A 23,857-nucleotide genomic window follows, 5' to 3' on the forward strand; every position below is an offset into this window, starting at 1 on the left:
TACAATTCACATCAGCCTTCCAGTACATCTTGGCAGCTGAACTCATTTTTATATGCAGCAATTTTTCAAAAAGACTATATCAACACTGTTGTAAATGTTGCAACAAACATAACAGGAACAACAGTGTGAATACCTGCCAGTACACTAGCTGCCTTAAACACACACACACACACACACACACACACACACACACACACACACAACTATTCAGAGGAAATAGGAAGCATCTTTATTTGTCCTTTGCCAACATTAAAAATAAATGTTCTTTTTCCACTTCACTCTTAACTAAATATACTATTGCACAAGAAAAGCTTATTGTTAGAAGAAAAATAAGAAGCTGAATCACATTTCTAAAAATACTTTGAAACAGTACATTGAAATACTGAAAAGTTGTACAACACATATATCCAATAATACATTTCATAAAACACTAAAGCAATAGGAACTCATCTTACTGTGCACTAAAACTGTGATAATGTCAGTACTTGCCAGAAAACTAGTTCTCCATAAAAATAAATATGGAATTTCCTCAAAAACTTTGTTTACAGAACAAATATAATCTACTCAGAATATAGTTGTAGAAACCAAATCTCAATTAACTGCTTTGCTGGCACTAAGTTTCCACTTCAAGCATTGGAACATGAATATTATAAAATTAAAGCCAACAGAAAAAAAATGAGTTTGGGAAAGAGGCCATACACTTTCATCCACATCAGTTTTACTCAGGGGTTATCTGAAGCATGGAAATAATTTATTACTGAAATGCAAAGGTAATTACCAAATGAATAAAATATAAAGAATGAATAAAAAGTGATGGTGTGTGGCAAAATGCACATCAGTATTAAAAATTTCAGACAGAGTATGCAAGATCTGATTGCCTTGACATTTTCTAATGGAAAGTGTCAGTTTATAGGTAAATCCACGAAAAATGTGGAGAAAGTAAAATAATGTTCCTACAAAACAATTTGTCCTTAACTGTGTTACAATGTATATTTTTTTTTAATAATCCATAAATGCACCTGTAGGACATGGCCACTGCTTAAAATCTTTTCTTTGTATGTACAAACAATTACTATGTAAGTAGTCCTTACTTTCATATTTTTGTGTCAGCATGGGGCAAAAACCTTTGTATGCTCAGGAATACAAGAGTTAGTTGACATCTGTGCAGCCCTATCTACCTATTAACAGAGTACTGTCTGACAGCCTCTCACATTCTGTTAATTTTTCCATCAGGTAACCTACTTTGATGACTGTCAGCCTGCCAATTATGTACAAATTTTAATAAGGTAATGTTTATATTGTTTGTTGTTTTTTTTTGTATAAAATGCAAATATCCTCTTCTAAAATTGATATAAGAAAGACAGAAGTATTTAAATAGTTCTTATTACAATCAGATGCTTCATCCTAGGCCCTTTAGTTGATCTAGCATGATATGATATTCTGCTGTAAGATTGAATTTCTTTTCAGTCAATACAAACTAGCATAGGAATCACGTATAACATCCCACAACTGATAATGATGTACATAACAACCTATCAGATGAGCAGACAGTTTTTCATCAATTGGTGGGCTTCCATCTATGAATTCTCTGTTTCTGATTGAGTTCCACTAAAACAATACAGAAATATCCCCCAAAAACATGGAATGAAACTTTAACAAGAAGTAATTTTCAATAAAATGTGAGCCCTCACTAAAAGAAGCTACACAGGATAAAAATGCTTTCACAGTACCCCAATTAGAAATAAGCCATGAAACTCTTCATTAGAATCCATGGAGAATAATGTGGCTGGTAGAAGCACAACAGGCAGGACAAGCATGGGGAGACTGGTAGTGGTAGGGGTTGCGGGCAGGTGATGTATGGGAAAAGCTGAGCACTGGAGGGGAAGTACTGTTCTAAACTGAAAGCTGTACTCACATTTTCTGTAAATATTAAGTGGAGTCCCTCCATGCCCACACTTGCATGATGACAATTCAAAAATATCTACTGTCACCCCTGATTTGGTTGGTATCTAGAAAGAATTCCACTGATAATGCAACAAAAGCCTTGATTTATTTTTGCCTGGCTTTTTTACCATGTGTAATTTTCAGAGAAGCATCATGAATGGCAAATTTGCTGTAAAACCTACATTTCTCTTGTTACCATATTAAAATTTGCTTTTTTCCCCAAAACGCAGTGGAGTTTACATAATATCACCTCACTAACGTCTTGTGCAGATGTAACTGCAAGAGAATTCTGAAAACATGGTTTATTAAGTTAGGAAATGAGGAAAACTAAGGTTAATAGCTTATGAAAAAACATATACTCGGTATAAAAATAATTTGTGCCATGTCTTCTGTTATGTCGTTCCAAACCCAGCAACTTTTTTGTAACACCAGCTATTGACTACCCTTAAAAATTACATTTTTTCCCTAGAAAGGTCTGTAGTTAATGGAATAACATGGTAGATAATAGAGTTTTGCGTAATAACCATGTGGCAAAATACTCTCCTCTTTGCTTGCTATCATATTCCAAATGTCTTTTCGATATCTCACACAATTTATGAAATACAAAGAATGTTGTGGCTATTTCTTTATGGCTTTATTGCTGACACATACGACTGCAAATCAATGTGCTACATCAGATCAGTTTTCTTGAGATTGATGACAGGGACCTTCAGCCAAGTCTACTGAAAAATTCAATATCTTAGCTGAATTTCATACATAGCAACATATTATGTAATATGTACGAAACACAAAATCGTAGCGACCCCTGTTTTTCATTTTTTGAATTTTGTTCAGTGTCTTATTTAAATGGAAATATAACAGTAACTATGACCATTAATGAAATGGTGCAACATCATCATGAAGCTGACATAAAAACCTACAAGTAATGCAATAACAATTTTTTTTTTACCAAATAGTTTCTGTAAAATTGTTTGAGAAATACTGTACGGCATGTGCCTTGATTCTATCTTCACAGCATGTTGGTGACTGGGCAAAAGCAGGTGTACACTCCACTTCTGAACAAATGAATGAACTCGCCCCGTACTCTTGACGAAAACTGCTCACTGCATGTCACAGCTATATCCTGAGCGAACTATACTTACTGTTTATTGGATGTTAAAAATTCATTGTGGAACATGACAATTTGGTTTGATAGAATGCTTTGCCAATTTCTCTACTGTCATCCATCCATCAATCCAAGAAAAAAAGAGGTTAATGGATGCAGATATAAATAAAGGGACAGGGACAGGCAGAAGGATGTGACTATTGGATAGATGACAAAATATGTGGACATACATACTCTGTCTGAACTGAAATAAAATCATTTGATGCTACTACTGGATGTGCCAACACCACCCTTCCAGTCTTACATTGTTAGATGCACAAAAATAGTCCTTCACTTAGAAACAAAAATCTATACAGTATTATTTTTGTGTCTGCAATAACTAAGGATCATTCCTATGTGCTAAGATGATGACAACCTATTCATTTCTGTGTTACGGCTCATTACTGTCTTCCTACGTGTATCTTTCTTGGGGTACTCGACGAATGCTGGGCTGAAGGACTCCGGAATACTATTCCTTCCATGAGGTACATTCTTCTGTCCTGTCTCGTGTACCCCTTGACTTGCAGCATTATCTGCTAATTTTGTCTCACTGCCTTCTGCTGATGCTGAGTCAATGCTTCTGTTTTCAATGGGCAACCTGCCTTCTGTAGATACTGGATCTTCAAATGAAAAGCCATCATCACTGGCTGCTGCTGCTGCCAGTGCATCTGGATCTTGCCGGAGTTGTAGCTTATTAATACGTGACTGTACAATACCAAGATGGCGTAAAACATAATCCTCTTCAGGTGCAAGTCGATGGGCACGAAGCAGGCATGTTTCTGCCTTCAGGAGATTACCACGCTCGACATACACAACACAAAGATTGTGTAGCCCTTGAACATTTTCTGGGTCTAGTTGCAGAATTCTTTTGTAACACTGAAAATGAGAAAGAATGAAAATTATCACTGAACACAATAAACTGATACAACCCAAAAATATACAATGAAATTATGGAAAGGTTATGGTACTTTTAACCTAATTTCTTCACTATTTATATATTATGTGCAATACCAGCACCATAAGTAAAATTCTGACTGTAAGAATAGCTGTTGCTTGTCGTTTGTCAATCAGAAATTGTAACACTATAGACACCATCCGCTCTCAATGATTGGAAGTGACTCACATGAGAAGGTGGTTGGGGGTGAGGATAACACACATAGCATATTAGACAACCACACCGACTTATATAGTGGCACTCAACAATTGTTTTGACAACTATGATTTCAGTGGCCAATGGCAAAAAATAATACAGCAAAATGAAATCCAGTACCTCTTGCAGGCATTGTTTAAGATTCTGAAGCAGAAGTTTCACTGATGTAACTGCTACAGTGGGCATATGTAAGATATTAAGGAGATGGGCATTAAAAATATGTCACTGGAGCACTTGCACAATCCGCGTGGTATGAGACCATATGTCAGGTGGCAAACAGTTATAAAACTACTGCATAAATGTATTCTTTCCTTGTGAAAACTCTGAATACAGAAAATGTTGATGAAATTTATAATGTTCTCCACATATGATACAACAAAGATTATCACATGACAACTGTATATACAAGGGTATCCACATGAATGATATACAAAAGCGGACTCCCAATGAGCTCTTCTCTAATTATTACTGTGGCAAGGAACCTGGAGTGACATAAACAAAAAGATAATTTTAGCAGAATAAAAGTTTAGAGATGCAGAGTCTTGTGAATGACAGGAAGAAGTTATTAACTCCTTCATTCCGAACATGTGATAACATGTCATGGATGAATGTACTGGTATAACTGACTACAACAAAGCCTAAGTTCATGGCTTTCAAACTAACTACAATGCAGTGGAGAAATAAATTTAAAAAGGAAGTGTTTACTTTAGAGCTTAAGTTAATTATGATACTTCATTGAGAATGTTGGCAAGTTGAGTGCACATTCCCTCTATTGGAAAATATTGCTTTGATCTCAGTTCTCTTTTCCAAATAAGGATACCTCACTAAAAAGCATAAAAATCACTTGTAAGTATAATTTTCAGATCTAAAATAGACTGCATTGTACCCAATGAAATATGCTTCAAATGGGTGACAGGATGTCACTGTGATGTCTAAAGAGAGCTTAACATCCTGTCATAGGCCACTCGTGAATGTATTGGATGTTGCTGCTATCACAGACATCTGACTTTCCAAGATTAGGTGATGACAGATATATCTTGATATTTATCATTTTGTAAATTGACAAATAAATATACTACATGTGTATATATCTTTCAACAACAAACAGTCATGTAAATAATAGTGAAAATGTAAGTGAGCATAGTTTTTGTAATAACGAACATATTATATGTTCATATGTTTTTGAGCTCAATGAAGCTACAAAGGAATGATGGGGTGCTGTCTTACAAAGTATCAGTGGTACTACCTCATCAGGTCAATGGTGTAATGTCCACCCACAACTATAAAAGAACTAACATCAAGAATCTGTATGTACATCTTTTCAGAGATGGTTGCAGGACTCAAGCTGTTCGATACAGGGTGTCAAATCAAACACCTTTCAGCAAGCGGTCCAGTTTCCAATCTTATTTTATTTAGTTACCAGTTTGGGCAATTTGCTATGCCATCTTCAGGCTGCTGACAATGTTTAGGAAGAGTCCACCTAGTTCTGGTCAAAACAGGGGCCAGCATTTGAATACCGGTATCTGTAGATTTCAGCTTGCTATAATGATCACTTCAACCATCACAACAAATAACAACCAATAATAATAATAATAATAATAATAATAATAATAATAACAATAAAAGAAGGACAATGATAAGCTCAAGTTAGAGTCAGGTGTGGTTGAAGTGATCGCTATAGCAAGCAGAAATCTACAGATACCAGTATTCGAATGCTGGCCTCTGTTTTGACTAGAACTGAGGTGGAATCTTCTTATACATCGGCCAGGGGACTGAAGATGGGGTAGTAAATCACCGAAACTGGTAGCCAAATAAAATAAGTTTGAAAACTAGATGGCTGAAAGATGTTTGATTTGACATCCTCTACATCACAAAAGTTCAATACTTATAACATAAAAACAATCACTTCCCTAGAATAGTGATAATAGTGGGAACAAGTTTCTCAGATAGATGACACCAATAAAGAGTTTGATAAGTTGTCTAGCTTTTTGAACTGTTATTATGGTACTGCTTTCAATCTCAAAACACAAGTAGTAACAGGCGAAAGTTCAAAACCAAAGACATGATTACAACAGGCATCAACATCTCAAGCATAAGGGAAAGGGAATTGCTGAAATAGAGAAGACTAATAATATACACTTTTACCCAACAGTTATAATCAGAAATACATTTAACATACAGAGGAGTTACACATTGGTAAAAAGAAGTAGTAGTAGTAATAATAATAATAATAATAATAATAATAATAATAATAATTTTAAAAGAAGGCCAATTATGAGTTCAAGTTAGAGCCACAAAATAAAAGAAACAGTATGTGTAACTGTCTCTATGGAGCATGGTTCAAATGGCTCAGAGCACTATGGGACTCAACATCTATGGTCATCAGTCCCCTAGAACTTAGAACTACTTAAACCTAACTAACCTAAGGACAGCACACAACACCCAGTCATCACGAGGCAGAGAAAATCCCTGTCCCCGCCGGGAATCGAACCCGGGAACCCAGGCGTGGGAAGCGAGAATGCTACCACACGACCACGAGCTGCAGAGTTATGGAGCATGAGTAGAGATGTTGCCGAGGAGTGAAAATACCCACATGAAAAACTTTAGGCAATACTTCATCTTGGCAGTCTCCCATAAGCTCATCAGGAGATTAATATGCTAGTGTGATAGCTTGTATACTCTGTTATTAACACACCATGAAAGCCCTGAAAAAAATATTCAGCAGTGCCTTGCCTAATGATGATGATGACTGGATCTTCACTATTTTGGCACTCATGAATCCAATTGTTTACACTGTTTGCTCAACTCCTTTGTCTTGGGGTCATAGTGAGACACTCAGAATTCTTCCATGGTAATTATCTGGATGAAGGAGTGATCTGTATTGGCCTGACACAGGTGCAACGTGTCCACCGTTGCCTCGGTTCATTGGCTTTTTTGAATCGGTGTGAGCAGTCATACCAGACATTGATAACTTATCCAGGACTAATTTTCATTTCTTCCACTATTGACTGAATTGTGACATACTGGACTTCAAGCACCAGGATTTCACTTTTCTTGCACTTCCTCACACAAAGAGGTGGTCTTCCAACTTGTTTTTGTCATTGAGACTTATGTGATGATCACTCTGGACACTTCTGCACCATGTAACATGGTGTCATATGATGGTGCATTCTGGCCGTACACTTCCACTAACTCAGCATAGCATGTTTTAGCATTCCCCCGTCAAATGCTGAAAGCTAATTGCTGCATAATATTATACTTTATCAACTGGCTGTGCCATTTTGTTTTGCTCCTCTACCAGCATGCTACAATAGTGTGGTGTGGGGATTTCAATGTGTATCAGGACTGCAGACATATACTTAAAAACAAATAAAAAAGTAAGTATAGTGTAATTAGCTAGATAAAAAAACTACTTACCACGCAGCAGCACCAGCAGAAAAGACATAAAAAGGTACTGAAATTTGCAAGCTTTTGGAGCCAGTGGCTTCTTCTTCTGGCAAAAGGGTTAAATGGGAAGGGAAAGGGGTGAAGGAAAAGGACTGGCGAGGTTTAGGAAATGGGGATAGTTCAGAAAAGTCACCCAGAACCTAGTTCAGGTGAGACTTACTGCACGGGATGAGAAGAAAAGATTGTTTGTTAGGGACTTCAATGCCAACATTTGAAAAATTTAGTCCCCAACAACCAGTCTTTCCTTCTCATCCCGCCCAGTAAATGTCTGCTAACCTGGAGTTCCAGGTGACTTTCCTGAACCCTCCCGATTTCCTAAACCTCACCAGTCCTTATCTTTCACCCCTCTTTCTTTTGATTTAAACCTTCTGTCAGAAGATGGGGCCACTGGCTCCAAAAGCATGCAACTTTCAGTACCTTTGTGTGTGTGTTTTCCCCCGCCACAGCTTAATTAGTAGATATTTTATCTATCTAATTACATTATTTCAGTCCAGGTTTAGCCAACACCATCAGGGGCTGGGCCACCTGTGAAAGCAACCCTATCGTTTACCAGTTCTACTGCAATCATTGCACAGCTTTTTATATTGGTATGACTACCAACCAACTGTCCGCCAGGATGAACGGTCACTGCCAAACTGTGGCCAACAGTAAAGTACACCACTATGTGGCATAACATGCAGCTGCATGTAGAACACATGATTTCAATGGCTGCGTCACTAAGTGAGCCATCTGGATCCTTCCCTCCACCACCAGCTTTTCTGAATTGCGCAGATGGGAGTTATCCTTTCAACACATTCTTTGCTTCTGTAATTATCTGTTATTATCCTGGCCTCAACCTACAGTAACATACTGTCCCCACACCATCCAACCAACAGTTTCCACTCCCTCTGTCCTATCGTCTCCTCCCCATTCTCATCTCCCACCCTGTTTATTTGCAGCCCTCTGCCAACGTATCTGTCCGTCTTTCCCTGCTCCTCTCCTTTTCTGCTCCCCCCCCCCTTCCCCCTCCCTATCCCACAGCTTACTGATGCTGCATCTGTTGGCAGTCTAGTCCCTGCACACTCCACCAGACAGCGTTCGTCTCTCTCCTCACCCTTACACTACTATCCCTTCCTTATCCCTGCCCCATCCAGATTGCTGCGTGTATTTCATATGTAGTTGCATTCTGGGCCAAGATAGTGGAGTTGTCAGTCATGTGTGCATGAGGTGTGCTTGCCTGTGTGTTTGAATGAACTGTGTCTCTCTTTTACTGATGAAGGCTGTGGCCGAAACCTTTATGTTAGTGTCATTTAATTGTGCTTGTCTGCAACTTGACATGTCTCCTTTATGGTAAGTAGTAATCTGTCTTTTCCTACATTGTTAATTTATTATATTTTCAAAAATTGATTACTTATGTTGAAAAAAGTAAAGAAGTAAATATGCAGCTTTAATCTTTTCAGACTGAAAATTAAAACTTTATGACTGCCTTTCGTACAACTCGCTGTTAAACTAACCAGAACTACTACAATGTATAGTGCAAAACTCTCCATATGATTCAACAAATTTGTTTTGTATGAAACTTAGGCGGAGTTGTATATGTAGCATCTAGTCAGCAAAATATATAGTTTTTAAAAAGCCACAGAATTACATTAATTTCAAGTTATAAGTGTTGTGACTTGGCAAGACAGCCAAGCCACTAGGAGATAGCCGAAAGGCACGCGTTTAAGCTCACGCAGGCTGGCGTGAGGTCTGGAACAGGTAAAGTAATTATACTAGCAAAAAAGGTACGTAGTTTCTGGAATACTTAACTTTAATCCATAATTGGTGAACATAGTCTGACGGTACATGCATCACAAGATAAATAGCAAATGATAATGGTGCCTTGCTAGGTCGTAGCAAATGACGTAGCTGAAGGCTATGCTAACTATCGTCTCGGCAAATGAGAGCGTAATTTGTCAGTGAACCATTGTTAGCAAAGTCGGCTGTACAACTGGGGCGAGTGCTAGGAAGTCTCTCTAGACCTGCCGTGTGGCGGCGCTCGGTCTGCAATCACTGACAGTGGCGACGCGCAGGTCCGACGTATACTACCGGACCGCGGCCAATTTAAAGGCTACCACCTTGCAAGTGTGGTGTCTGGCGGTGACACCACAATAAGCATACAAATAATTTATAGTTTTTAACACACTTAAAATCTATTTTTATGGCACTAAATTCAGTATGTTGTAATTTGATATGCATCCTGCTTTAGAGAAACAATGATGGTTATATCTTTTATGGAAGAATGAAGTGCGTGTAATGCACAGGTAAAGTGACCAATTAGAAAATGCCTAGTGTTGATAGGTAAAGATCTACTTAGGATCAGATTCAGAGGCAGACAAGAATGGAAATTGCCAGTTCCCTTTTACAATGGGATCATTTTAGCATTCACCATAATTGGTTTAGAGACATCACAGAAAACCTAAATTAGTATAAGTGGATAAGTATGTGAACCTTGCTCCTCCAGAATGACGGTCCAGTACCTTAAACATTGCACGATTAAACTTTACGCAACTCAGATTACATTTAATGAGAAATGGACTCTGTCCACAAACTTACAGCTTCTGCAGCATCCAGATCTTTTATGTTGTTAATATAAATGTCTCCCAACAGGATGAGTCCTTTGATATGATCTGGATGAAATTTTACAAGTTGATTTAGAAAAGGTGCTGCCTCCAGTGGACGATGATCATCAGCAAGGAGAAGTGCGAGATTAAAGAGGGCACTTCGGAAGTCATCTTTTAACTGGACTGCTTGTCTGAACCAGTGCTCTGCTCCAGCAATATCCCGGTCATCCATTGCCAACATGCCCAGATTGAAGTGCACTCTTTCGTTATTTGCATCCTGCAATTAAAATAATGGAAAGATGAACTAAAGAATGCGACTTGGTCCACAGGAAACTAGGGGCTAATTGTGCTTAACATCAGTGAAGAGAAAATTACGTTAACAAATACAAGCATAAAAGAAGTTTGTGTATGAATGCATGCTTTTGTGGTGATATCCATTAATAAAACATTCTCAGGTTTCAAGCTGCGTCAAGAAGTTTACTGCCCATGAGCTTTCAGCAGAGATCTCCTCTGCCACTGTCAAGTGGATGACTGTCGTGTGGTTGTCACTGCTATGCTTATTTAACCGTGCCGTCACTCATGACATCACTGGTGCTTGGTCTCACACCATATATGGTAATGTTTTGGCAGTGCAACTGCTGGGCCTGCTTCAACTCCCTCACCACTGGATTCCACGCTGTACTCAGCTGCAATCCACCGTCTCTATAGAAAGTGTTGACTGAAATTCTAATGTCTATGGCTTCATTTATCATGCTATCCCAGAAGCCATTAGTTTGTTTAATAATAGATGTCTCATCAAATGCAATTTGGTGTCCATTTTCCAGAGCATGTTCCGCTACAGCTGACTTTTCGGGATGGCACAGACGGTAACACCTTTCATGTTCTATGCGGCGCTGTTCTATAGTGCAAACAGTCTGACCAACATAGAACTGCCCACATCCAGATGGTATCTTGTAAATTCCTGGCACTTAAGAAAGGACTTAACTTTGCTCCTTCACCACGAAGCATCCCCATCACTGACATATTGAGTGATGTTGAACAAGTGGGTTGCAAGTTTCCAAGTGATGTGGTTGTGGAAATTCATAGAGAAATGAGCCGTATTCTTTTAAAATCCAAACCACCAGTTTCAAACATGACTAGAGATGAATGCAGTGGCCTCCGTGCTCTCCGGAATGATCCTCTCACCATCGCCCTACCAGCAGACAAGGGCAATGCTGCCGGTCTTAATGGAACGAGCCGACTATGACGCAAAAATCAGATGGATGTTGGAGGAAGACATACCAAAAATTACCTCAGGACCCAACATCCAGAATAGTGAGGAAGACTTCAGAGCTTCTCAAACGATCATTGCTGGAAGAGAATACTATTAAGAACCTCCTCCCCAAGGCACCAAGAACACCCATGTTCTACGGTTTGCCAAAGGTGCATAAGAAGGACACTCTGTTAAGGCCAATAGCGAGTACCATTGGATCGCCGACCTATACACTTGCTAAACATTTGTGGACACCATATAAAGAATACGACGGACTTCATCAATCGGCTTAAAGGTCTGCGACTTGCTGAAGGGGATATTACGGTTAGTTTCGATGTGGTTTCTTTATTCACATGTGTCCCCATCACAGACTGTATTGACTTGCTGTTCCAGCACTTTGATGACGCCATCATGGATTTATTTAAGCAGACTCTGACATCATCATATTTCTTACATGATGGAGAATATTTTAACCAAACTGACGGCGTGGGGATGGGAAGTCCATTAGCTCCAGTAGTAGCCAAGCTCTTTATGGGGCATTTAGAAGACATCACTTGCAAAGCCAAGCTGTTTTTATCACTACATCAATGATACCTTCATCATTTGGCCACATGGACAAGAAGTTCCTGGAGCACCTCAACAGCATCCACAACCACACAACTTCACAATGGAAGTAGAGAAGGAGAGTTCCCTGCCAGTTTTGGATGTGTTTGTCTGCCATAAACCCAATGGGTCTCTAGGTCATAGTGTTTACCGCAAGCACACCCACACAGATCGGTATCTGCACACCACCAGCTTTCATCACCCAGCACAGAAACTGTCAGTTCTGAGGTCCTTAGTACATCGAGCTGAAACCATCTCAGATGCTGAAAACTTGCTGAGAGAATTGAGCCACCAACGCAAAGTTTTTAAGGAAAATGGTTACAACAACAAACAGATCTCACAAGCAGTGTCATCCAAGCCTCAAAGGAAGAAGACCTCTGAAGAAGACACCAAGCAGGTTGCATTCTTACCGTTTTGTGTTTCGACAACAGGGAAGATTAGTCGGCTCCTGAAGAGGCATAAAATAGACACAATCTTCAGACCTCTGGCAAAGATCCGGCAACTAATGAAATCTGTGAAAGACGATGTAGGCCTCAGAACGCCAGGAATTTACAAGATAACGTGTGGATGTGGGCAGTTCTATGTCGGCCATACTGTTTGCACTATTGAACAGCACCGCATAGAACATGAAAGGTGTTACCATCTGCGCTATCCTGAAAAGTTAGCTGTAGCAGAACATGCTCTGGAAAATGGACACTGAGTTGCATTCGATGAGACGTCTATTATTAAACGGACTAGTGGCTTCTGGGATAGCATGATACACAAGGACATAGAGATTAAAATTTCTGACAACACCTTCAATAGAGTCAGTTGATTGCAGCTGAGTACAGTGTGGGATCTAGTGTTGAGGGAGTTGAAGTGGTCTCGGCAGTCGCGTGGCCAAAACATTACCATATATGGTGTGGGACCGAGCACCAGTGAAGTCACGAGCGACGTCATGAGTGACGGCGTGGCTATATAAGCATGGCAATGACAATCACACAACAGTAATCCAGTTGACAATGGCAGAGGAGATCTCTGCTGAAAGCTCGTGGGCAGTAAACCACTTGACGCGGCTTGAAACCGAAGAATGTTTTATTAAAAGAAGTTTGTGGTTAATTATACTAAAATTGCAACGATATTTGCCATATGCTAAAGTTGCTGATTTTAACAACAAAGTTTTGAGCAGGATGATTACTCTTGTGTATTTGCAACTATTATTGACAATGAGAATGTATGTAACAGTGTACATGAAGTTTCACAGTACTCCTGAAAAATAATTACTTTGTCAATAAACAGCTACAATTAATAATGTGAAATATGTGACTGATGTGTCAAATTATTTAGTCAGATCTACTAGGTAATATTGAACAGCAATTAATTTAGAATTCTTAGTTGTGTACACATGTAACATACTAATAAAATTCATTTAGATAGAAGAGTTACAATTAGACTCTGATCTTACGAGACCTAAGCTAACTGAATTTAAATTTATACTACACTTCTTTTCTATTAATCACTAACTGTTTTAGTGACTATCAATACAAAGAAGTCACATGAAAGACTTGTCAGGGTTCAAAAGCTGCTTGTGGTGATCAGAATATTTCTTACAAAGATTTGTTGTGTGATAGAAAGTTCTCGGCCACTCTTATGAAATTAAATTCATTCAGTAGAAGATTGCGTTTTGTTCTACAACTGCTGACCATCTTTTCAACCTCAGCATACTCCTAGACCTATGTTGCCTGTTAATATGAGGCACATAGTTTCAGTTCATAGCTATGGCTCTAAATGGTTTTCTTGAAAGAAATATGAAGATTATTGTAATGAGGAATGTTACTCAATTTAATCTTAAAAAGGTGGGAGTAAGGATGTAATTCCATAGCTCTGGGGTTGCACAATACCTGATAAATAATCTTAACAGTAATCAACAGCACAGGTATTAGAATGTAGTGGAAACCATTCCAACAATTTTTCACTGTGAATTTTGTGCCCATCCCATCCCCCCTGTAGAAAAGAATTCCAGAGGCATTCATAAAGTTTCCTGGTACTGTGTTGAATTTTCAGTAGCACAATTTAATCTAATATACCAGAATACTAGAAGTTTCAACTACATACGACTTATACGGACTCATGAGGTCTTGGTAAATTATACACAGGGACATTTTATGTAAGTGGTTTTGTTGAAATTAATTGCCTTGAGTAAGTGCATATGGAATTTGGGAAGAACACTAAAGAAAATGAAGGAATAATTCATGAAGAAACCATCTGTAAAAGGAGTAGCAGTCAGTTGACTCTGATTTTACAGTTAAGAGTAAAGAAGAATTGACTTGAATTTTGGACGGAAAGAAAGATTATGTTTTGCATCCAAATCTGTCATGCCATCATTACAGAAGGAACACAAACTTGTACAAGGCAAGGACTGAGAGGGAAATCGCCTTTTCAAAGAAACTCACAATGATAGATTTGGGGAAATCACAAATAGTGGATTGAATTAACAGGTTATCCAGTACAAAAATCACGCAAATGCCATACAATCAAAGAAGCAAAGGAGTCTCAAAAGTTAAAATTGGGAATATTTTGTAGTAGTAGTAGGCTGCAAAACTTCACAAATTGATAAAGGAATGAAGGTTTGGACTTTAGACTAATGAAGATAAGAAGCTTTCTTCAATGTTAGAAATCTCTTCCTTGAAGAATTTACATGCACACACACACACACACACACACACACACACACACACACACACACACACGCTCCCTTCTATGTAGTTCAAAGAATCTGATGCTTGGGAAAAGGATCCAGATGATATAGATTGTGAAGCAGACACTGAAACTGAGTATTTTCTGCTTGGCAGTGTATTCCGCTGCCGAATGGTCCTCTTGTTCTTGGCCACAGTTCAGTAGGGGGCATTTATTCATGTAGGTAGCTGGCTGGTGGTCATTCCCACATAAAATGTGTGCACAAACTGCAGCAGACCTGGTATATGATATTTCATACATCACCCTGCCTCTAATGATATAGAATAAGCCTGTGATGCAACTGCAATAGTATGTGCTGGATGAATGCATTTGATAAGTCAAGCACTGGGGCCTTCCACAGGGATATGAATGATATGGCCCAAGGACTGACAGCATTTTGGGTGTACTGGGCGAACAGGGAAATACCACTTTGGGAGCTGTATGAAGAACTGTGGATAGTACATTCTTCTTTTCTGAGCTTGCTAAGAAACAGTATAAGCCCTGGAAAAGGATAAGGTTCAGTTGTTCAAGTCCAGGATCATATTAGGTGATGAAGGGATGCTTCTTTGCAGCTGGATTTTTGAGGGTGGCAAAAGAATTAAGGTTGTGTGAGGTAGTGGTGCAGGAAATCTGTCTGTGGAGTAGTTTTGGGGGTACTGCCTGTCGGCGAATGCACTGGTTAGACTTTCAGCATACTTCGATAGTGAAAATCTTATCACTGCAGATCTGCTGTCCATGTGTTGTCATTTCACAGGTATATATGAGTGATTTTTTGTATGGAAGGGGTGACAGCTATCAAAAAGAAGGTACTGTTGATGGTTAGTAGGCTTCGTAAGAACAGAGGTATGAATGAAGCCATCAGAGAGGTGAAGCCGGCGTTTGGGAAGGTGGCATTTTGGTCTGGGGAGGACCGAGTGAAATAAATGGGAGAAGGTGTCGAGGCAGTGGAAGAATGATAGAGTGTGTTGGCCATGGTCTAGATTATGAGGATGTCATCAATGAACCTGAACCATACAGTATGGATATTTTTGGTGGCAAGGGAGGTTTCCTCAAAATGTTAATACAAAGTTGGCATAGGATGGCACTGTGTGTGTGTGTGTGTGTGTGTGTGTGTGTGTGTGTGTGTGTGTGCGTGCGTGCATGAACTCACTTGCAACAAGCACATGTGCATAACATTTTCAGTCTTTTTTATGTGCCCATCAGTACCTCAATGCCTAATCTACACAGGGAGTAGTTACCTTTACTCCATTCTGTTTTTATATTCTTTTAAGGACTTTTTCCATTGTTATATCTGTGTAGATGTATTTAAATCTTAACTTACATCAGCATGTAATGGTGTGAGTGAATGATGCACAGCCGACCTTAGTGACTAAGTAATGATTTTAATGTTAGCAGTTTACAATTCTGCAAAACATAATTTATATATAGTGTAGACTATATCAGAAAGCTATTCTACTGTACAAACTTAAGGTAAAAGGAACAAATTAAAATTACTACACTACACAGAACCTTTGTAAACATCACTAAAAAAAAATCAGATTACAGTACAATATTTATACCTTGCGGAGAAGTTTAAGAAGTCTTTCTCGAGCCACTTTGCGGAGCTCAGCACGTCCCAACTCTTGCAGCAAAATAGCAGAATTTAGTAGTGCCTGCTCATGTTCTGGGTCAAATTCAAGTGCTTTATCTAGGTATGCAAGTGCCTGAGATGCTTTCCCTTGTTCCAAGAACACAACACCAAGCTGCAAGTAAAGAAATTATTTTTTGTAAAATAACCTTAATTCTTGAAATCTTTTTAAACACAAGATATGTTTAAATTTGAACAAAAGGAAAATAATGTTGTCATGTGCTAACTTAATATTAATATGCCCTCTGATTTACTTTGTTATGGAGCTACTGCTGTGATTACATTTCCACAGTCTATTACATTTCCACAGTCTATTACATTTCCACAGTCTATTACATTTCCACAGTCTTCATTACAATCTGTTGGCAACCCTTGGTCAAATATCTACAGGTGTTGCCAGATGAAAATCAATATCTGTTTCTCCACACCTTAGTAAGTTTCTACAGGTGCAGCTCACTTTAGCTCTGCAGCTTTAGTACCTGTAATTAGTCCATCACCACCACCACTGAATTAAAGAGCTAATGGTAATTTGAACTGGATTAAAACCATATGTTGGATATGGACTTAAATTCTGACATTTTGTATGAAGTGCCTTACTGCCTTGGCAATAAATAGGGTGGGAAAGAAAAGAATGAAAATTCAATCTCTTACTACTTTTTACTGATATTTTACTAGTAACACTGAACCACTCTACACCAAAATTCAAAATAATCCATAACACTTTACAAACTTAGTGGAGTGAAACTGATACGGGAAACAATATTATGCTGCTATCTCATAAATAATGAATGCTCGTGCATCATTTCAACATTGTCTTCTAGGCTTGATATCAAGACTAAATTTTAACATACCGTATTGAGTTTCAGATTTACGTACTCTCATTATGCAAGTTTATTATAACTAACTTTTTACCTGTCTGTTCAAGGAACTGACTAACAACCCTAACTTGAAGATATGAGAAATACTCCAACATAGCTGATAAACTGAAAATATCGGTATGTGTGTGTTCATATGCATCAGGTTTTATACTTTTTTCCACCATGGAAAAACCTCTCTCTGAACAGGTGTCAGTTTCGAAAGCCAAGTTTATTTCTGTAATGATGCAAAATCAGAATGTTATTATCTTATAAAGATCATCATAAATAGCACTGGTCCTCAATCATTTGATTCACTCACCATTCACAACATAAGGAATCCCTTTTCTTTTATGGAAGATGTAATTATTTGCCAAACCCTGTCACTCACAGACACACACATGTTGTGAAAGAGAACTAAAAGTACTGTCACTAATCCATTTTAAAAATTCCTAGAAGCTACAAAGAAACTGCTGCAATAACTACAGTGAAACCCCTATTTTACATTTTTGAGCAGTCCAAACTTAAAAAACACACAAGTGAGGAAAACACAGAATTAAGGAAAATATTAAAACTCCCAAAATACAAGCAAAAATGCAATAAATTGGCATATATGATTAAAAATCATAATCCTCTCCAATATATTGTATAAAATCTGTATAAGTGCAGGAAATTCAGTGCACAATACAATGTTTATACAATAATTTGGGGTAACAAATTTTATCAACCCTTAAAAAATCACAGTTGTGTAACAGCAAATAAAAACTCATCAAAAAAAGTGAAACTGGTATCTGGATACAAGGTAATTGTAATTGAGCTATTTTCCAACATGATATGACCACAAATTATATGTCAAAACAGGTTTGACGAGAGAAACAGAGAAGTGAAAAAATGAGTTTACTTCCCCAACTGATGTTGCAAGCTTATTAGAAGTTGGCTCAGTGAATTTTTGCACATTGTGTAAAGTGAAAATTTACAAGAAACCTAAAGCACTACAGTTTCACTTCATACCTTCTGTCACAGCTGCCAATCTTTAAGATCTACAGTGTGTGGTGCCAAGTATATATGTGAGTAGTGTATGTAGTTGCTGCAACTGTATTGTGTCAGATTTGAACATGAAAGTCTTTAAAATGTGGTATCGCAAAACTCTTATTCTATTTCCATGTGATATCTCTGCCAGAGCACATGATCTGCATGAAAAGTATATTTTCAGCACTTCACAAAACGCTTTCATCCCTAGCTGCACTTCTGTTGTTAAAGGGCCATCCCCTCCTCCACACACCCAGCAGGCAAGCTCATATGGCATGTGTTAGTGTGGTGTGGTGCCTGTGTTAGCTGTTGGGTGATATAAAACGTCGTCAGTCAGTAAGAACTTACTAGTCAGAAATGACCGACATTTTATTGATTCTGACCTAGCATATTCTTCGAGACTCTGTTTTTAATTTAAAAGGTTGACAATTGATACTGTTGCTGTACAGTACATCAGAAATATATGCAAAAAGATAGTTGGTTTAAAGGTTAAAGGGACCAGACTGCCATGGTCATCGGTCCCGCAGAAAGATGAGATTGAGTTGTAAGTGGCACAAGAAAAGGTGGCAGCTGGGCCCCTTTGTCACATATTGGCTTGGTTTGGAACACTATCTTGTATTTCCATTGCTGCTGCAACCTAACAATAAACCCCTGTTACATGATCAATTTTCTTGTCTCAAATGACTACTCAAGATTTCAGAAGTGCCCCTGGCATTTTATTCGTGTACTGAGTCTCATCTGTTTCAAGTGATCAAGTTTGTTTGCATGTCAGCGCAAAAATTGTGCATGATTTGAGAGCTGTTTGCTGTGCAGTTTGGTATCTGAACATTGCAAGTGAGTTTATGAAGGACTATCCGTTTTACGAAAAAATCACAATACTTATAGTGCATAATGTATGAACAAGCAAGAATAATAGAGTTTATTAGTGAGCAAAGGGGCATTCATAGTGGACACACTTGTCAAAAGCTGGTTGGTAAATTCTTTACACACCTGAGAATTTAAAGAATGTGAAAAGTGTCATCAAAACATTCCCAAACATGTACCTTTATTTGTTCAAGAATATATATACTTGCAAACATAATGGAGTAAATAGTGCCTTTTGCTTTACCCTTTGTATGTTCTTTCCTTGAAAAGTGCCAAAAACATCAAAAATAATTTTTCTCAACAAATAATTCTGACTTTTCCACTATTGAAATAATTTCCTTTAAAACACTTTTATCTATTTGCATTCTTTATGCATAGTGTAGGCTTTTTCTCTGTAAAACATAAATGGCTTTATGCTTTTAGATATTTTGTCTATCTTTCAAGAGACACTACAAGGAAAAAATATCAGGACCTTATGTGACTTTTCAATGTGTCATAAAAACAAAACAAACAATACAAGAAAGATTAAGAAGACACAAAAGCATAAAAACAATTGTTATAACATGAGAGAGCTCAGCGAAAATAGTTTAACTTTAGATTTTAGTAGACACCACCAAGTCCCTTCTTTCTGTGCAAGCTCAATGTGCAAATTTAGGATTCCACACTTGGCACAATCTATACGTTATTGTTATGATACACACACTGTTGTCATTGTTGGTTGCTGATTTACATGCAGACACAAAAGATGCACACACTTACAATAGCCGATTTTTTTCAGAAAGTCGCTTGTTTAAAACAGGCTGTAGTAACATAATTGTGTGGTGAAGCTAAACACTGCAAGTTGTATTGGCATCAGTATTTCCTCTCTTATGTCCTCCCATGAACCATGGACCTTGCTACTGGTGGGGAGGCTTGGATGCCTCAGCGATACAGATGGCCGTACCATAGGTGCAACCACAATGGACGGGTATCTGTTGAGAGACTAGACAAACGTGTGGTTCCTGAAGAGGGGCAGCAGCCTTTTCAGTAGCTGCAGGGGTAACAGTCTGGATGATTGACTGATCTGGCCTTTTAACACTAACCAAAATGGCCTTGCTGTGCTGGTACTGCAAACGGCTGAAAGCAAGGGGAAACTACAGCCGTAATTTTTCCTGAGGGCCTGCAGCTTTACTGTATGGTTAAATGATGATGGCATCCTCTTGGGTAAAATATTCCTGAGGTAAAACAGTCCCACATTTGGATCTCAGGGCGGGGACTACTCAAGATGACGTCGTTATCAGGAGAAAGAAAACTGGCGTTCTACAGATCGGAGCGTGAAATGTCAGATCCCTTAATCGGGTAGGTAGGTTAGAAAATTTAAAAAGAGAAATGGATAGGTTAAAGTTAGATTTATTGGAAATTAGGGAAGTTCGGTGGCAGGAGGAACAAGACTTTTTGTCAAGTGAATACAGGGTTATAAATACCAAACCAATTAGGGGAAATGCAGGAGTAGGTTTAATAATGAATAAAAAAATAGGAGTACGAGTAAGCTACTACAAACAGCATAGTGAATGCCTTATTGTGGCCAAAATAGACACGAAGCCCACACCTACCACAAGAGTACAAGTTTATATGCCAACTAGCTCTGCAGATGACGAAGGAATTGAAGAAATGTATGATGAAATAAAAGAAATTATTCAGATAGTGAAAGGAGACAAAAATTTAATAGTCATGGGGGACTGGAATTCGATAGTAGGAAAAGAAAGAGAAGGAAATGTAGTAGGTGAATATGGATTGGGGGTAAGAAATGAAAGAGGAAGCCACCTGGTAGAATTTTGCAAAGAGCATAACGTAATCATAGCTAATAGTTGGTTCAAGAATCATGAAAGAAGGCTGTATGCATGGATGAAGCCTGGAGATACTAGAAGGTATCAGATAGATTAAATAATGATAAGACAGAGATTTAAGAACCAGGTTTTAAGTTGTAAGACATTTCCAGGGGCAGATGTGGACTCTAACCACAATCTATTGGTTATGAACTGCAGATTAAAACTGAAGAAACTGCAAAAAGGACTGAATTTAAGGAGATGGGACCTGGGTAAACTGACTAAACCAGAGGTTGTACAGAGTTTCAGGGAGAGCATAAGGGAATAATTGACAGCAGTGGGGGAAAGAAGTACAGTAGAAGAAGAATGGGTAGCTCTGAGGTATGAAGTATTGAAGGCAGCAGAGGATCAAGTAGGTAAAAAGACGAGGGCTAGTAGAAATCCTTGGGTAACAGAAGAAATATTGAATTTAATTGATGAAAGGAGAAAATATAAAAGTGCAGTAAATGAAGCAGGCAAAAAGGAATACAAACGTCTCAAAAATGAGATCAACAGGAAGTGCAAAATGGCTAAGCAGGGATGGCTAGAGGACAAATGTAAGGATGTAGAGGCTTATCTCACTAGGGGTAAGATAGATACTGCCTACAGGAAAATTAAACAGTCCTTTGGAGAAAAGAGAACCACTTGTATGAACATCAAGAGCTCAGATGGAAACCCAGTTCTAACCAAAAAAGGGAAAGCAGAAAGATGGAAGGAGTATATAGAGGGTCTATACAAGGGCGATGTACTTGAGGACAATATTATAGAAATGGAAGAGAATGTAGATGAAGATGAAATGGGAGATACGATACTGCGTGAAGAGTTTGACAGAGCACCAAAAGACGTGAGCTGAAACAAGGCCCCGGGAGTAGACAACATTCCATTAGAACTACTGACGGCCTTGGGAGAGCCAGTCCTGACAAAACTCTACCATCTGGTGAGCAAGATGTATGAAACAGGCGAAATACCCTCAGACTTCAAGAAGAATATAATAATTAGAATCCCAAAGAAAGCAGGTGTTCACAGATGTGAAAATTACCAAACTATCAGTAAAATAAGTCACAGCTGCAAAATACTAACACAAATTCTTTACAGACGAATGGAAAAACTGGTAGAAGCTGACATCAGGAAAGATCAGTTTGGATTCCGTAGAAATATTGGAACACGTGAGGCAATACTGACTCTACGACTTATCTCTGAAGAAAGATTAAGGAAAGGCAAACCTAAGTTTCTAGCATTTGTAGACTTAGAGAAACCTTTGACAATGTTGACTGGAATACTCTCTTCCAAATTCTAAAAGTGGCAGGGGTAAAATACAGGGAGCGAAAGGCTATTTACAATTTGTACAGAAACCAGATGGCCGTTATAAGAGTCGAGGGGCATGAAAGGGAAGCAGCGGTTGGGAAGGGAGTAAGACAGGGTTGTAGCCTCTCCCCAATGTTATTCAATCTGTATATTGAGCAAGCAGTAAAGGAAACAAAAGAAAAATTCGGAGTAGGTATTAAAATCCATGGAGAAGAAACAAAAACTTTGAGGTTCGCCGATGACATTGTAATTCTGTCAGAGACAGCAAAGGACTTGGAAGAGCAGTTGAATGGAATGAACAGTGTCTTGAAAGAAGGATATAAGATGAACATCAACAAAAACAAAACGAGGATAATAGAATGTAGTCGAATTAAGTCGGGTGATGCTGAGGGAATTAGATTAGGAAATGAGACACTTAAAGTAATAAATGAGTTTTTCTATTTGGGGAGCAAAATAACTCATGGTGGTTGAAGTAGAGAGGATATAAAATGTAGACTGGCAATGGCAAGGAAAGATTATGAAAATGAGAAATTTGATAACATCAAGTATAGATTTAAGTGTCAGGAAGTCGTTTCTGAAAGTATTTGAATGGAGTGTAGCCACGTATGGAAGTGAAACACGGACGATAAATAGTTTAGACAAGAAGAGAATAGAAGCTTCTGAAATGTGGTGCTACAGAAGAATGCTGAAGATTAGATGGGTAGATCACATAACTAATGAGGAGGTATTGAATAGAATTGGGGAGAAGAGGAGTTTGTGGCACAACTTGACTAGAAGAAGGGATCAGTTGGTAAAACATGTTCTGAGTCATCAAGGGATCACCAATTTAGTATTGGAGGGCAGTGTGGAGGGTAAAAATCATAGAGGGAGACCAAGAGATGAATACACTAAGTAGATTCCTAAGGATGTAGGCTGCACTACATACTGGGAGATGAAGCAGCTTGCACAGGATAGAGTAGCATGGAGAGCTGCATCAAACCAGTCTCAGGACTGAAAACCACAACAACAATAACATGTCTCCCCACTCCACAATGGCCTAAAATATTCCCTTAACTCTGTCACCACCCATGGTGTGAGCCGTCTGTCTTTTGTGCCACTTATAACTTGTTATATCCTAGCCAGTAATGCCACCCGAGCCCGCTGCCAAAAGGTTGGCAGCATCAAAGTCCGGACGCCGTCCGCATAAGCAGCGCCAGCAAGACAGGAAATCGCCGCAAGTCTGTGCACGCCACCGCTGGCTTCTGGTTTCTTAAGCGCTGGAGTCGCGAGTGCTAGGACAGTTCTGTATTCGCCGCTCAGTTGTATACTCGCCACCGAATTGTGTACTTGCTAGTCAGCTGTGTGTTCATCGCAGCAGAGTTGTTGTTTGTCGTCAGCCGACGCTGACCTAGCCGCTCCGACTCGAACTAGACAGATTTCTGTAGACACGGAGTTCACTACTGTGTTTCTGTATCTTCGTTGATAAAGATAAGTACCGACTTTTATTTAATCAGAGTG

At 38.7% G+C, this 23,857-nt stretch overlaps 1 protein-coding gene across 1 annotated transcript in view; it reads right to left on the bottom strand.

Moving 5' to 3' along the window:
- Nucleotides 1–1,264: 1,264 nt before the first annotated feature.
- Nucleotides 1,265–23,857, bottom strand: part of LOC124621975 (protein O-mannosyl-transferase Tmtc3) — a 112,439-nt gene continuing 89,846 nt past the window's right edge. Inside the window, exons 14-16 of the mRNA XM_047147509.1 lie at nucleotides 16,397–16,579; nucleotides 10,260–10,544; nucleotides 1,265–3,964 (exon numbers count right to left, since the gene is read on the bottom strand). Of these exons, the coding sequence (XP_047003465.1) occupies nucleotides 3,449–3,964; nucleotides 10,260–10,544; nucleotides 16,397–16,579 (984 nt within the window). The 3' untranslated portion in view covers nucleotides 1,265–3,448. The remainder of the gene's footprint in view (nucleotides 3,965–10,259; nucleotides 10,545–16,396; nucleotides 16,580–23,857) is intronic.

The sequence above is a fragment of the Schistocerca americana genome, chromosome 7, assembly GCF_021461395.2.
Source record: "Schistocerca americana isolate TAMUIC-IGC-003095 chromosome 7, iqSchAmer2.1, whole genome shotgun sequence".
Taxonomy (NCBI): Eukaryota; Metazoa; Arthropoda; class Insecta; order Orthoptera; family Acrididae; genus Schistocerca; species Schistocerca americana.